The sequence below is a fragment of the Lissotriton vulgaris genome, chromosome 5, assembly GCF_964263255.1.
Source record: "Lissotriton vulgaris chromosome 5, aLisVul1.2, whole genome shotgun sequence".
NCBI lineage: Eukaryota > Metazoa > Chordata > Amphibia > Caudata > Salamandridae > Lissotriton > Lissotriton vulgaris.
The window spans coordinates 111,974,338-111,991,803 of record NC_141693.1 but is presented as its reverse complement, the minus strand read 5'-3'; the positions used below and the strand labels follow the sequence as shown (position 1 = coordinate 111,991,803).

The window sequence follows — 17,466 nt, the reverse complement described above, 5'->3', positions numbered from 1 at the left end:
TTGATGGGGAGGGTGTAACCTGAGCAGGTGACGCCCAACCCGAAAGCGCTCTAGAGCCACTAGTTAATTTGAAGTCAAATAGTTAGTCATCAGTCTCCTGATTGGAAGCTTTTCCTGGCTTCTTCTCTCATTGGCTCTCCCAAACCATTAATTCAGGGCCTGATTTACAAAGGGCCTTCCCACCCGTGGCAGAAGCCCCGCAGTCGTGGGGGAGTCTGCACTCGGGGCGGAATCTCCGCAATGAGAATTTCATTCATTTATAATGCTTGATCATCGCCAGCCCATACCAAAGCAAGACCGAACAAATCCTGGTTAACTTGCTTGGTTAAGTTGAGGTACTTTCAAAAGACCTTATGATACATTAAACCTGAAAGAATTTAGGGCCCGATGTAGGTAATCCCAGATTACCGATTCTTAAATACCGAATCATACTGATTCGGTATTTAAGAACAGGCAAATAGGATGTAGGTAATTTTACAGAAAAAATTACCGAATCGGTAAGTTTCGGTAATTACCGAATCGGTTATTGGGGGAAACATTGAAGGGTGGCAGGGTGTCACTTTGACGCCCTGTTGCACTCTTAAACCCTTGTAGCACTGATTACAGTGCTACCTACATGTTAAATTACAGAATCTGTAATTTTACCGATTCAGTATTTTACTGAATCGGAAAAATGACAGATTCGGTAAAATTACCGATTCTGTAATTTAACATCTAATTTTCCAGATACCGGTCGGTAACGGCCGAAATTACCAAATTTCGGCCGCTTCCGACCGGTATTTGCCTACCTACTTCGGGCGCTAATTTGGCTAGTATTTTTCAGTTGATCCCTCCAAGTATATTTATAGAGTTTTATACAGGGCGACCCAAGAGGGTATCTGAGTGTTTTACAAATATTCAGGGACAAAAAAGAGGGAGACAAGACAAGCAGGGCAAAACAACAACAGGAACATGCGAGGTACAGGAGTTCACACGAGGACTGATATATCGCAACGCCGAAATGTCAATATACAAGAAAATATATAAGTAATACAAATAAGGATGTTGAAAACAGCAATATGATCAGGAACAAGCGGGATGTAGCAGCACCAGTCTGGGAGAGGAAGCCAGTAAAAAGAGGAATAACCAGTCTGAACAGGAAGCATTATAACATGGGTGGAGAAAGTAAATTTCTATTTAAGAAAGTATTCACCAGTATTGTTTTCACTTCTTTTTTGAAAGATGCCATTGAGGGATTCAGTCTTGTTTGCCAATATAAGATTTCTGATTCATTCCATTTTTCTCAAATCACATCTCCTCCAGTGAATAGTTGACATATCGAACGATGATAAAAAATGTTGAAAATAACATTCTGAATAAGGGAAAGTCCCAGTTACTTTCATTGATCCGGATTCCTGCACTATTATTTCCCATAATGTTTACCTCCCACGTGTCAAGCAGTGTGGAGAAGGAATCTCACCAAAACCAACATTCAGTGACAAAAGGCCGCAGGAGACATGCACTTCTGTGTGGGTTTTCCCGACAGCTCCAGGTCACAGGATACTTTTTTTCGACTCCTCTAATTTTATTTCACAAACGAGGGACTTCTGGGAGTTGTGTGTTTGTCGCTTCAGTTGAACCAGGGACAATCACGCCTAGACAAATGAATTTGCAAAAGGAAAGCCCTGGTCTTGAAACAATGTTACTGACACACAAAACAATGAGTAACTCAGCACCCAGGGGTGGGAGCAAATATGCAAATATGCAGATCTTAGACATTCATGAGAAGCCTGCAAGAATGGCAGATTTCCATAAATACTCCTAGAAAGTAATTGTGCATATTATTATTTGCTTTTGTGCGTGAAGTGTTTTCCAGCTGCCCGCTTTTGCATAGTGTAGACCTGCACGGGTGAATACGCATTTGCAGGAGTACAATTGCACATTTTTTCTCCATGTCTCCTCGTGCACAGCTCCTTAGGTCCGCGCTGTGCTAGTACATCATCCAGTGCAGGGCAGCATTATGGGTTGGTCTGACCATAGCGTTGCCCTATCACAGCGCCAGGCTGAGACCAGGTCAGCAAACAGCTCTGTCACATTTTGTCCTCAGGGACTTAGAGTGTACAATGGCATCCAGTCTGGGGTACACTTCCTGTTTCCAGAATCTTTCTTCTTTGCATCCATGCATTTATCCTCCAGCATCTGCTTCAGTTGCAGGGATGCATCTTGGAAGTTCAAGACCTTCTGTTGTAACTCAACGCTGGGCCAGTAGTTGCCACTGGGGCTTGTGACGCGTGTGTGTGTCCGTAAGACCAACTGGGGCAGATCAATAAAAGACAAAGTGCATCCTGTTGAAAAGGCTGCTCCAGAAACAATGGGCAGCGAGCTTCACTCACCCGGGCGTCTATGGCTTGACCAAGCCGGACAGATGGCACGTGGCTCCCTCGGGAGACCCTCGAGCAATGGACAAGCTCACTCCTGCAAATGGAGTATGGAGAGGAGGCCTTTTCTCTTCTAGTGACTCGCATCATTGTCACATTATCGAACCCTTATAAAATGCGAACAAGATGAATCACCTACGCGTTGCAGGGCGAGGTCAGGGGTCACATTACTGACCACCAGTCAGTGAAAACTCACAATCCGAGCTCTCAGGCATCCTGGATCTGTGTGTGAGTAGCTCCACCAGGCTATGTTTTTTATTTGCATTCTGCAGCTTGCAGGGACTGTAGAAGGATTTTCAGTGTTCCAGCAAAATAAAATGTTCCAGGTAGAGCGCTCTTTACCTACTGAAAGAGGTCATATTCAAGCCTATGTTTTCTTTAGTAATTTGGCACAACATCTGGGTGGTGGCCAAAGATTTCTTTCTCTCTTACCACACCTTATATCAACATTAGCTGCTATATTTATGATCAGGACAACAGGCACCAGACTGCAAAGAAGAGTCAACAAGTTAATCACACGTGCAGTCTTTAAGCCAGAAAGCTCTTGTTAGGTTCAAGACCTCTTCATGCAGCGACAGCAGTAAGGTTTCCATTCGAGTCCACACCAAGATCCAGGCAGGACAGCTGCTTCCCTTTAGTATCCCACTGGCTCACCTACATTCTATATGACTTCACTCAGGTCTATGACCCTGCCCATCCCTAGCCACATGAAAAATGTTCTCCTTCATAAGATATACATACATACCAAGGGCAGCGTTCCAAACTAAGCGCCTGGTTTAGATCTCGGCAGACGGGTTACTACGTCACATCGGTGACTGCTATTCCATCTCCCGAAATATAAATCCCATAAAATGCAATTGGATTCATATGTTGGCGGACTGTATATCCATCACTATAGTGACGGAGTAACCCGTCCGGCAAGATCTAAATCGGGCACTAAATTGCAGTAAGGAAAAAATGAATCAAAGAGGCGCCACCTCATCAGACCTGAAAGGGGTAGCATGGCTGGCCCTGGATACCTGGCCCTCCAGCCACACAGTACGATAATGGCACCCTCTGTGCAACACACAAGGCACCATCACTCCTCATGCAACACAACCGAGGAGGCGCACTATTAAGGCACATCATCCAGGGATTCGGCAATACAGTAGTGAACAATTTTTTGCATAAAAATGCATAGATTTGCATACCGATTTGTACAAGTTGTACAAATCTATCTGTGATTTTGAGCTGAACAGCGTACTAAGCATCACACAATTACCGGTGAACCATCCATGGCTTGCCACCCTCGGATGTTTATTGAATCTGGTCCTTTGAAGCTTGAATTTTCAAAACGTCCCAGAATCAAAGTTAATAGAGTGGCTACATGTATAAACTAGGTTGATTCATCATTTGGAAGTTAAGGGCCATATGTATCAAGCAAATTAGCATTCGCAAAGGCCGAAATTCGCAGAATTTCGGCCTTTGCGAATGCTGATTTGCTAAATGGTATGTATGAAACATTTTGGCAGCAAAATAAGGAATCGCAAAATTTGCCATTCCTTATTTTGCGATTGCACTTAAGGAATCGCAAATTGTGCGATTCCTTAAATGGAATGTATCAAAGGAAAATTAATTTAAAAATGCCCATAAGGATTCGCAAATTACCCCCAACTTCTAGTTGGTGGTAAGTTGCGAATTCTTTTAAAAAAGCAATTTATTTAAAATCCAAAGGTGCCATATGACGCTCATACATGCCCTTAGGGCATGTATGTGCACCATATGCCCACACATGTCATTTTCAGTGGTGCAGCAGGGTGTTCTTGTGACACCCCTGCACCCTTGAAAATATTCCTAAATTGCCTAATCACAAATTTCCCCTTCATTCCTATGGGCCTCCTGGCCCATAGAAATGAATGGGAAATTTGCGATTAGCAATTTAGGAATGTTAAGGAATCGTTAAAAAGAAGCGATTTCCTACATACATACCATTTTGCGATTTCCAAATAGCGATTCCTTAAAAATCGCTATTTAGAAATCGCAAATGGTCATGATGATACATATGGCCCTAAAACTCGACAGAAAAGACTTTTTTTTTTTTTTTACAAACATCTAATATAAACTACAAAAACGATCGAGCATAATGTATTTTTTTTCCAAAAAGTAAATATCACAAATGTAAATATAAATGTACATTAAAGATACATTTAAAAATCATTGTTTTCATTGGCAATGCATGGATCTTTTATAGTATTAGTTTAATCCTCTCAGAGGAAAGTCACACGCCCGTTGCTGTGTTAGAGTAGATATCTGATTCAACCTTGGATGCAAGCTGTCGAAGGTTTGGTCAGCTGACAGGGACTTGTCATACAGGTAAGAGCCTCTCTGTTTGCTCAGCATGATCATATCAGCTGGTAAACATCATTGTGTGCTGGTGAACATGACATCACCTTTCCGCCTCCGACGACGTACAGGAGGGACCAGGAAGGAGGACAAACATCCTAGCGATAGTAACTCAAAAGAAAACAGAAGCTTCAAGCATAGGAAGTTACATCTAAACCCTACAGCCGTCTAGATCCTGCTGCATATGAAGAAGAAGCAATGGCAGACCTACAGCTCCACCAAGGTTTGGAAATGTGTCTTGATTTGCTCTCCGAATGTCAATGGCTGCCTTACCTGTCATTCAGGTTTTGCATGTTCACGTTCTTGTAGAATTAACACTTTAAAGGTGCATCTTTGGAGAAGCACCTAGCTTGGAATCCACCCTTAGCACACAGATCTAAATACTAAATTGTTCTGATTCAGTTTGTTGTTTAGGCACAGGTAGCAGGTGAAGGCATTGAAAATGTTTCAGAGGTAAAGGGTGCTTTAGGAGTTGCAATACAGGGAGTTCCTGGCTGTTTAACTTACAAAGACAGATTATTACCTGATATCTCATGATTTATCTTTGGATTTGATCCAATTTGTGGGCTGTTAGAAACCTGTGCAGCAAAAACATGTTTCTAAAAATGTAATATGGTTATCTTTGCTAATAGTGATAAACTAACTAATCAGTTGTCTCAGGCGCGTGTGTGTGTGTGTGTGTGTGTGTGTGTGTGTGTGCGCACACTGATCAAAAGCTTAAAATTATCAGACATTGTACGAATATGTTTGGCTGCATAACCATAACCTTCTTATGTTCTGCATGTTAGAAACATGGGTCTCTAGTTGGCAGTGGCTTGCACCCTGTCCAAGTAAGGACCCTTGTTCTAGTCAGGGTAGGGGAGTTACACGCCCACTCCCTTGGTAGCCTTGGTAGCCTGGCACGAACAGTCAGGCTGATCTCAGAAGCCATGTGTAAAGCATTTGTACATAAACACACAGTAACACAGTGACAACACTACATATGGACACTACACCAGTTTAGGAAAATAACCAATATTTATCTAAATAAAGCATGGCCAAAACAACAAAAATCCAACGTACACAAGTAAAGATATCACTTTTAAAAGGCTTAGAATAGTTCAGTCCATAGGAAACTATGGATGCGTTACTTTTATCACAAAGTACCTGGGATGCGTCAAAATCAAAGACAAAAACAGGTGCCATTGATGTGAGGCACTGAAAAAGAAAAACGATGCATTGGTTCCTTACTCCCAGGGGAGGTGATATGTTAGTCCCTTAATCCAGCGCAGGGGAGGTGATGTGTTCGTTCCTTACTGCAGTGCAGGGGAGGTGATGCGTCAGTTCCTTACTGTGAGGGGAGGTGATACATCGATTTCTGGTCATGTGTCCTCGGTTCCTTACTGCTGGGCAATGTTGATGAAGGACTTGGCGCACAGGTGCGATGCGTTGAAAATCCAGATGAGCTGGCTCGATGCATCAGAGGCAAAGCAGGCGCTACATTGATTTTCCAGCCGTGAAGCAGGCGATGCCTTGATTTCTTCAACCGCACAGCATGGCCTGCTTTGGAGTAGGAGTGGGTGCCATGGACGCCAGTTATACAGTGCTCGGGACTCGGGCTGTGGAGATCTTTTAGCCGCACTGCAGGTGCTGCATCAATTCTTCGGCTGCACCGCAGCTATGCGTTGGAATTTTGACCACTCGGTGTTGCTGCGGCAGGAAAAACAGGTGTCAAAGGTCAATGGGTGTATTTTCTTCAGTCCTTTGCAGCAAAGCCAACCTCAAAGGGTTTCAGTACTGGAATTGGCACCAGTCAGCAGGTCAGAACTCCCTGCAGAGGATTTCAGGGGCTGCATGTGAAGTCTTTGATGGCCTTGAGACTTCTTAACAGAAGGCAAGCACATACAAGCCCTTGGAGAACCTAGGCAAGCAGGATACAAAAAGCAAATTCCAGTCATTTTTACTGCCCACGGCAGCAGCAACAAGCAGTAGGCCAGCACAACACAACAACAAGCAGAGTGGCAGTTCCCTTCCTACAGCTTCTCCTGCTCTTCTTCTTGGCAGAATCTCCTCTTGGTCCAGAAGTGTTCTGGAGTAATAGTGTCACAGCTCCAGTACTTATACCAGTTTATGCTTTTGAAGTAGGCACACTTGAAAGAAAATACTTTGTACAAGACCCTGCCTTTCCCTGACTTGGCTCCAGATACACTTTGTGTGAGGACAGACACAGCCCTATTCAGGTGTCCGTGACAACTCCTCCCACCACTCTAGCTCAGGGAGGCCCATCAGTCTGGTGATGGCCCATCAAGATATGCAAGACACACCTCGGCTCCTTTTGTGTGACTGCCTAGAGTGAATGCATAAACAGGCCATCTGTCAGTTTGAACCAGACGTGGATCCAAAGGCAGGCAGGGGCACAGAATAGTAAAGCAAGAACATGCCCACTTTCTAAAAGTGAGAAAATTACAAAAAACAATTTGATGGACAGAATGTAGATCAATGTCTTACATTCACCCCAGTACAAGGATCTGGGCCTAAATCCATCGTTTTTTGCACTCCACACCACCCTGGGTCAGATAATGGCTTTATGCAAATCAGCTCTGACCCTGTGCCCCATGGGAACAGTCCTCGGATGCTTGATTCCGTTCTGGGAAGGACATGGCTTTTGTAGATCGGACTGGACTGTTCCCATAGGGCAACAGGGTCAGAGCTGATTTGCATATCGCCATTGTCTAACCCAGGGTGGTGTGGGGTGCAAAAAAACGATGGATTTGGGCCCAGATCTTTTGACTGGGGGAATGTGTGACATTGATCCACATTCGGTCCATCACTTGTTGTTTTTGCAATTGCCGCCCTAAGTGCACTGGGGATGCCCTGACGTGGGTCCCAGGCACTCCACACCACTTGGAGTCAAGCTAGCCGGGCTGATGAGAGGTGTTACCTCGAAACCGGTCCGGTCCTCGGATGCTTGATTCCGTTCTGGGAAGGACATGGCTTTTGTAGATCGGACTGGACTGTTCCCATGGGGCAACAGGGTCAGAGCTGATTTGCATATCGCCATTGTCTAACCCAGGGTGGTGTGGAGTGCAAAAAAACGATGGATTTGGGCCCAGATCTTTTGACTGGGGGAATGTGTGACATTGATCCACATTCGGTCCATCACTTGTTGTTTTTGCAATTGCCGCCCTAAGTGCGCTGGGGATGCCCAGACATGGGTCCCAGGCACTCCACACCACTTGGAGTCAAGCTAGCCGGGCTGATGAGAGGTGTTACCTCGAAACCGGTCCGGTCCTCGGATGCTTGATTCCGTTCTGGGAAGGACATGGCTTTTGTAGATCGGACTGGACTGTTCCCATGGGGCAACAGGGTCAGAGCTGATTTGCATATCGCCATTGTCTAACCCAGGGTGGTGTGGAGTGCAAAAAAACGATGGATTTGGGCCCAGATCTTTTGACTGGGGGAATGTGTGACATTGATCCACATTCGGTCCATCACTTGTTGTTTTTGCAATTGCCGCCCTAAGTGCCCTGGGGACGCCCAGACGTGGGTCCCAGGCACTCCACACCACTTGGAGTCAAGCTAGCCGGGCTGATGAGAGGTGTTACCTCGAAACCGGTCCGGTCCTCGGATGCTTGATTCCGTTCTGGGAAGGACATGGCTTTTGTAGATCGGACTGGACTGTTCCCATGGGGCAACAGGGTCAGAGCTGATTTGCATATCGCCATTGTCTAACCCAGGGTGGTGTGGAGTGCAAAAAAACGATGGATTTGGGCCCAGATCTTTTGACTGGGGGAATGTGTGACATTGATCCACATTCGGTCCATCACTTGTTGTTTTTGCAATTGCCGCCCTAAGTGCGCTGGGGATGCCCAGACGTGGGTCCCAGGCACTCCACACCACTTGGAGTCAAGCTAGCCGGGCTGTTGAGAGGTGTTACCTCGAAACCGGTCCGGTCCTCGGATGCTTGATTCCGTTCTGGGAAGGACATGGCTTTTGTAGATCGGACTGGACTGTTCCCATGGGGCAACAGGGTCAGAGCTGATTTGCATATCGCCATTGTCTAACCCAGGGTGGTGTGGAGTGCAAAAAAACGATGGAGTTGGGCCCAGATCTTTTGACTGGGGGAATGTGTGACATTGATCCACATTCGGTCCATCACTTGTTGTTTTTGCAATTGCCGCCCTAAGTGCGCTGGGGATGCCCAGACGTGGGTCCCCGGCACTCCACACCACTTGGAGTCAAGCTAGCCGGGCTGATGAGAGGTGTTACCTCGAAACCGGTCCGGTCCTCGGATGCTTGATTCCGTTCTGGGAAGGACATGGCTTTTGTAGATCGGACTGGACTGTTCCCATGGGGCAACAGGGTCAGAGCTGATTCGCATATCGCCATTGTCTAACCCAGGGTGGTGTGGAGTGCAAAAAAACGATGGATTTGGGCCCACATCTTTTGACTGGGGGAATGTGTGACATTGATCCACATTCGGTCCATCACTTGTTGTTTTTGCACTTTCTAAAAGTGGCATTTTCAAACCCACAATTTAAAATTGCAACTTCACTGAAAGATGTATTTTTAAAATTGTGAGTTTGGGAACCACAAACTCCAAACCTCTATCTCTTCCCAATTGAAAGTTACACATGTAAGAGGTTACAAGGCAGCTCCAATTATAACCTATGGGAGCGATAGTCCTTGCTATATTGAAAAACTAAATTGCCAGTATTTCACTATCAGGACATGTAAAACACAACAGTACATGTCCCACCTTTCACAATCACTGCACCTTGCCAATGGGCTACCTTGGGCCTACCTTATAGGTTACCTTACTTCTAGATAAAGGGATAGTTTGGGCCTGGCTAGATGGTGCATTTGCCAGGTGGAAATGGCAGTTTAAAAATGCACCCACAGTCAGTGCAGTGGCATGTCTGACACATGGTTGCAGGGCTACTCATGTGGGCGGCATAATCAGTGCTGCAGGCCACTAGTAACATTTGATTTACAAGCCCTGGGCACACGCAGTGCACTATACTAGGGACTTACCAGTAAATCAAATATGTCATTCATGGATAGCCAATCGCGATCTCAATTTACACATAGGGCATGTGCACTTTAGCACTAATCAGCAGTGGTAAAGTGCCCAGAGTTCTAAAAACACCAAAAAACGAAATGCAGCACACAGTCAAAAACAGGAGGTCAGAAGCAAAAAACACGTCAAAGATGCCAGGTCTAACATGGCACATGATCTCACATATGATGTCATGGATTGGGTAATCAGTGACACTTGCAGAGGTTCAAGCAGAGAGGTAAACGTCTGCTATTGGTGTGGTATGGAGTAGAGGGCATAAGCCATATCGTGTGCCTTGTCGACACTGCACATAGAAGAAGGGCATGCCCTGCTGGTAGTAGAAGCTATGGCACTGGGCACAGGGTGTGGCTAAAGTCCCCACCCTGTGCTGAATGCCCACTGGACATGGCTTCTGGCTACCGTGAGGTAATATCCAAAGCATATGGCCAAAGGCCTCAGGTGTGACAGAAGCTTGTTGCTGAGAGCAGCACTGCTGCTTTACACTTGAAATGATTCTCTGCAACAATGTTACTTGAGCGTGGGATTGCTGCTGTCTTTCCTCTAAATATATTCTCTGCAAGGACATCTGGTTGCTATTAGTGTCAAGCCCAAAAGGTGTGTTTCTCAACCAAAGTCCCATGTGAATATTTGTTATCGGTTACTGCAAATACTGGTGAACAGAACTGCTGGGGCTGCTGTGCACTACATCTTACTATGCGGGCCAGAGGCCATGCAAACAGAAGAGGAGTATTTTCCTTATTATTCCTACCTTATGCCCATGGCATATACATGTAAGAGAAAAACACATTTTAGAATGCATAGTTTTAATTTCCTTACAATGCGCTTAGCATTTAAAATATTATTTATGATAACAGGCCTTTCTGACTGAAACATTTTAAATATTAGCACATTATCCCCACATACAGAACATTGGCAGACATCTGCAGTCTTCAGGCAAACAATGAATGCCATGGGATGAGGGTCAGATGCTCTACTCTTTTTAATGCTAAACTTAAATACTAATTCAAGTAATATAAAAAATACATAACAAGTATCGTGCAATATGGTCCCATATTGCCATCTCTGGGTTCAGGTTGCATGTTAAAACCACTCGGCCTTCAGCCTCCTCGTGGCTATCTATCTATCTATCTATCTATCTATCTATCTATCTATCTATCTATCTATCTATCTATCTATCTATCTATCTATCTATCTATCTATCTATCTATCTATCTATCTATCTATCTATCTATCGCCCTCACTCTATCTATCTATCTATCTGTCTATCTGTCTATCTGTCTATCTGTCTGTCTGTCTGTCTGTCTGTCTGTCTGTCTGTCTGTCTGTCTGTCTGTCTGTCTGTCTGTCTGTCTATTTATACATCATCTGAACCCCGCTAGGGTTATATAGGACCAATATAGTATTGGCCTACAAGCTGTACCTGTTGTAGTGACGTGTTGTGTTGTGCCATGACTTATTTTGTTGTTCCCCTTCGATTCCTTCACAGAGCAGGAGGATACAAGCCTCGCTTATCCAAGGGAGAATGACGACAACCATATTGTCAGTCGCAACCAAACAAATCTTTACTTTGTTGAGAAATTAAAGGTAGGTTCTCTTTTAGGATGCAGACAATGTACTGACGCTTGGATTTGCAAACTGTGCGTTGTTAGTTGTTGCAATAAAGTCTATTTAATCTTCTGTGACTCCAACTTTTTAGCAACTGGCTAGGTGGGAGGAGGGCATTCAAATAGCACGGTCTAAAGCTGTGCCGTAATACCAGGTCGGCATCTCTTGCAGCTAGAAATTTCTTTTGATTGTTGCATTCATGGTCAGTGGATTTGTAGTGGCCAAAAACCACCTTAAATGTTTTCTCTAAAACGTACCTAGCAAATTGAGCATTAGGGAAAAGAAATTGTTTGGAAAAAAAGCTGCACCCATGTGGAGATCGTTTTTAACTGTCCACTGGATTCCATTGCTGACTTTTGTGGCAAATTCTGACAGGAGATCAGCTGTGAGATAAGGTGCACTGGAGAGGGGTGGTAAAAAAGTGGATAATCAAGCCTGTAAGGGAGTGCGTTGCAGAGTCCGTGGTCAGGTGGAGGTAGTGATGAAGAGGGATTCTCTCTGAAGGCTCGCACAGAGGGAGCCCGAAAAGTGTCACTTGCCTGATACTCCCACCTCCGAAACCTCTTCTTCCCATCAAAGACATTACATGGAAAAAGACACTTTTTGAGAGTGATAACATTTAGGAAGATTTGGAAAAGAGTGCACAGGCCTTGCTAGACATATTAGCGACAAATCGGGGACCCGCAGTGGCCCATCAAAATCCACCCTTGGCCCACCCAAAAAAAATCTTGGAGCAGGGCCTGGATGAATCTCTCTTCTGATGACCAGCTTCTCGATGTTCCACATAACACCACTTCTGACCCGCGCTGAGGGGGCCCAGCATTCTCTTCTTTCTGTGACAGAACCAGCAGCTCCCAGGCGCTGACCATTCAGTAGAGTGTCAGACTCCAGAATGTTCTCTGCTCTGACGCCACGCCACCGGAACGATGATGTCACAGCTCCCAGCCTGTTACCCTCCTCAGTCACCACTGATAGGCATTATAAGTGAGAAGAAGCATTCCAATCAATGAAAACACGTGATTTTACACAGTGCTTGAAATGGAAAAATAGAAGTGCGGGTACTCTGTAGCAGAGTCCCTGCTTGTGTCTGAGAAGTGCGTATTACGTTGTTCTAGCGAAGTGAAGGTACTCTCCCTTTCAAATTAAAAAAAGTGTTGGTGCTCAATACCGGACAGTACCAACCCATTTAAAGCACAGTTTTTAAACAATTTACATCTCTTCGCTAAAGGGAAAAAAATCAAATAGATGCCAATGGTAAATGTGCGGTCCTGAGCACGCTGTTTGTATTCACGGTGATCTGCTTTGTGATGAGAACTGGTTCGCTGAAAACTTCCTCTAAACCTCTCCTGGAATCTGCAATCCCAGTTGGGTATAAGTCCTATAACCTTGGCCATATGCACGTAAGAGGTGGCGGTATAGCCATTATCTTTCGGGACATCTATCAATGCTTGATGTTTGCTGTAAATGACCTCTTAGAGGTGGAAGCCATTGGCTTCTGCGTTGCTTTGGATGCTCGTCCTTCAGTTGGAGGCCTTTTGATTCATCCACCACCTGGCTCTGCTGGTCCTTTTTGGACTCTCCTAATGAGGGGCATCTGAAGTTTCACTTTGCGTTACACATTGCCACATACTCAGGGACTTTAATATACACTGAAACTTCCCTGCAAATAAAGATACGCTCGGCCTCATGTAGGAAGTTGGGTTTCTGTTGCAGTAACCCACACTTTTTGCCAGACTACTGATGCACTTTGACTTGATGTACCCTGGGTCCTTGCCAATCAGGTTCCCAGCGCCTGTGTTCTTTCCCCAAAACTGTACCTTGTACCCCCAGTTGGCACCTCTCTGGCCGTATGTCAGCCCCCTGTGAAAGGTATCATAGGTACCAAGGGCACTGTGGCCAGGGAAGACCTCCAAGGGCCGCAGCACTTATTGTGCCACCCTTAGAGGCCCTGTACCTTTACACACAAACACTGCCATTGCAGGCGGCGTGTTTCGGTGCAGAACAAAGTGAATCGTCGACATGGTACACATCCCTCTGTGCCATGCCTACAACCCACTGCCCTGGTATAGGTCAGCCACCCCTCTAGCTGGGGGCACTATACCAGTGGTGAGGGTACAGGTGCATGAACTTTGTACCCCTACAGTGTCCAGACAAATTCCTAGACATTGTAAGTGCACTAATCCGTTTAAGAGTATATGGTGATGGGAGTTTGTCATTACGAACTCCACAGCACCATAATGGCTTTACTGAAAACTGCGAAGTTTGGTATCAAACTTCTCAGCACATTAAACCCACACTGATGCCACTGTGGGATTTAATGGAAAAATGCACTCAGAGGGCATCTTCGAGATGGCCCCTGAAAAGCGACCAGCCTCTGGTGGGTTCCCTGATTGGTACACACCAGCCTGCCACCACAAGACATGTTTCTGGACCCCTGGGGTGGGAGAATTCGCTCCCTGAGCCCAGAAACAAAGCCTTTTCTGGGAGGAGGTGGTCACACCTCCGCCAGGCCAGGGAGAGCCATCTGTGGCAGGGGAGCTTCAAAGGCCTTGCAGCCTTTGTAATGCAACCCCCAGCCTCTCCTCAGCAGGAAGACAGGTGGGAACAATTAGCCAGCCCAGAAGGTGTGCCTACCTCTGCCAACCCCACCCCTCAGGTGGGGGAGGCAAGGTGAAGCCCACTCTTCAGTGCCCACCATCATTGGATAACATTGGGACTCAGAACTCTGCACCCAGCCGCCCTAGTGCCACTGAGGGTGCTTAGAGAGTGCGTCCTCCAGCTTCCTACACCTCACTAATGTTCTGGCTCCACTTTTTTCCCCAATTTGTCTCCAACCCCACCCACATTGAGGGCCACACTATTGAGCTGATCTTTTGTGACACTAAATAAGTATTTCAGAGCCCCTTTCTCTTCCATGGACAGACTATTATTTAATTCACTTCGGGTAGGATGTTACTCCACAGGGCTACCAGAAAAATCATGTTCCAACATCAAAACCTTGGCTTTTCTCTAAGATCTCTCAGGCCAGTTTGGTAACTACCCTGGAGAATATTATACCCTTTCTCTCTGATCCACTTGAGTCAGATATATATGTTTTTGACAACTGGGTTTAATCTGTGACAGAACAACTTGCTTCCCCTTCTGCCAATTGCCCTATTTATAGGATTCAGCCTTCTTGCCCCTAGTTTAATGAAGATCTTAGGTTGGCCAAGAAAACTTGCAAGAAAGCAGAAAGAGCTTAGCGCTGCCACTATAGCCTTGAGGATATAATGAAATACAAGGTTTCTCTCAAAAACGATTCTAATTTAATTAATCTGTCCAAGAAAAACTTTTCCGAGGACAAGATTGAAAAGGCAGCAAACCAGTCCACTGAAATTGGTAAAATTGTGAAAGCCACCTTGACCCTATTGCCTGCCATCCGAATGTAGATTTGTCAACCATACAAAGTGAGCAATCGGCTTCCTTTGAAAAAAATAAAATTGCAGAAATTCAAAGCATTTGAGCACTGAATTCCATTGACCTCCATTTTTCCACTCTGCAGACATCAGTTGTACTTTTTTCTCCTTTGATCCCATTCTTCTGGAAGAGTCGAGACTCGCGATACTCAATTTGAGATTGAGATCTCCTGCTAACCCTTGTCCTCAATCTGTTCTAGTGAAGGGAGTGGATTTCATTGATCCAGTGTTAAACTCTCTCATGAATAGATCCCTGGAATCTGGGATTGTTTCCTCTATTTGAAATCCGGCTAAGTTTCTGCCACTTCTGAAAAAGCCCAACGCTGATCCTAACATCCTCAGCAATTACGGGCCAGCTTCCCTGCTACCTGCCTCATCAAAAATTGTTGAGAAGTTTGTGAACCGTCAGCTATCCAGTTATTTCGAGTCAAACACGCTTCTTCATTCCGGCCAGCCTGGATTAGACCTAGATTTAGCACTGAAACTGCCCTTCTAGAGGTATCTGAGGAGATCAAACATACCCTAGAGGCCGAAGGCAAGGCAATCCTGGTCTTGTTAGATCGTTTGTCCGCCTTTGATATGGTGCCACATTCCAGGCTGCTTGCCCGTTGTGGTGACATTGGTATCAGGGGTTCAATGCTAAACTGGCTAAGATCCTTTCAGGAGATAGTAGGAGGTCTGGATGCCTCCTTTTTTCCTCCAGTAAGAGTATTGTCTCAGTGGCAGCACCCCAGGCTCGGCCTTTAGCGATACAATGTTTAACTGATATATGGCTACACTGGCAATTTTGGTTGGTCCCTTAGGGGCCATAATAGTGTGCTACGCCGATGACACTCAGTTACTCTCATCTTTTTTTTTAAATGAGACACTGGATCAAGAGGCTATCAATTCCTGTCTATCTGTAGTCTTTCACTGAATGAGTCTTAATCAAGTTAAGTGCAACCTCGTTAAGAATGAGCTCCTTTGTTTTGCCCATAATTTTACTTTGAATCTACAAGCGCACTGGCTGGATGAGACCCCTCCACGGTCAGGTCCAAGCTGAAGTAGAAAAGAATTTGTGTGTCAAAATGGACCTTCCAAGCGTAGATTACCACAGTTGTTGGCATTTGCTTTGGCCTGATGTGTATGGCCAAAAAAAGACTACCATTTCTCTCTTTACCTGTTAGGGCCACTGTGCTTCTGGCCCTGGTAGTATCCAGATTGGATTATGTTAAAGTCCTGTGTGCAGGCCTTCTTCAATATTTGTTGCAGAAATTGCAGATAGTCCAGAATGCATTGGCCCGCCTGGTACTCTATCTTCCCAGACGGGCGTCAATGATTTCCCATCTGAACAATTTACTACCTGTTAGGAAAAGGATCCTGTGTAAAACCTTGACACTGATTCTCTCCATCAGTCTGGGCCAGAGTACCTGTCCAATAGGGTCTCATTTTATTGTCCCCTTAGAACTCTACAGTCATCTCACCAGGGTCCTCAGGGTTAGGCGAGCAAAATCAGGAGGCAGATCTTTACCCTCTTGGGCCCGCAAGCTCGGAATAGCTTGCAGGCCCAGCTGCGAATAGTAACGAGTAAACAGCCTTTCAAAACACAGCTGAAGACTTGGCTTTTTACTCTTTGATTGTTTTTTTCTCTCTTCTGCTCTTGCCTGTTCATTAGTACTGGGACACTCCTGGGAGTAGCAATGCACTCTACAAGTCTCGTAATTCATTCTTCACACCTCCTAATTCAAAATCTACCAATGGCTACATAGTAACCACCTGACTATAGTGCTTGGTGATCAGGAGACAAAAGGGGCTCTACAGGAAGGTCAGCATGGAGCATCATAGTGGAATCAACTCTGCACCCTGTCCCCAGGGAGTGTTCCAATGTAGAGAGAGACATGCAGAACCTTGGCGAGTAGCTTTTTAAATGCCAATCAGAGTAACAGTACCCTGCACACGCAGGCCCCACCAGTGCAAACCTGTGACACGTTTGAAGAGCTACCTCCGTGGGTGACACATTCAGTGCTGCAGGTACACGGAGGAGCATTTGAGTTACATGCCCTTTGTATATGTCTTACCCCTAGACAAGGGACTTACAGCTAACTCAATGTGGTTTACCATGCTTATTGCTACAAATAACTAATCGCTTTTCACATTTATGACACTCCACAATGCTCATGTGAAGTAGATGTGCATCTCACATTCCTTTCTGCTGTTTTTAGGCCCATGAACTCCAACAAGAAAAAGAAATTGCACTCATAAGACAGAAAGTGGAGCTGGAGGCTCAGGAGACACAGCGGTCTCTGGACGAACTGCGCAGGATAAAGGTAATATTTATTATTTATAGTGTCTCCTTCAGAGGCTGCCATACCTTCTTCCACACACCACAATGGTCTTGGGCGGATGAGGTGAGGTGGTGGCCTCTTTTTCCAGCAACACCCACTGGAAAGTCAATGGTGCAGTAGGCATCCACAAGTATAAATCTGACTTTTTTCACGTTTTTCTGCAACACCTCGTGCTTATGAGCAGTTACCAGTTGGCCACTCCATGAATGGGGAACATCTGAAAA

The 17,466-nt window shown here is 45.4% G+C and overlaps 1 protein-coding gene across 1 annotated transcript in view; it reads left to right on the top strand.

Moving 5' to 3' along the window:
* CCDC187 (coiled-coil domain containing 187) overlaps positions 1-17,466 on the top strand; it is a 296,756-nt gene that overhangs the window by 135,901 nt on the left and 143,389 nt on the right. Inside the window, exons 14-15 of the mRNA XM_086919347.1 lie at positions 11,345-11,442; positions 17,120-17,224. Coding sequence (XP_086775473.1) covers positions 11,345-11,442; positions 17,120-17,224 — 203 coding nt within the window. The remainder of the gene's footprint in view (positions 1-11,344; positions 11,443-17,119; positions 17,225-17,466) is intronic.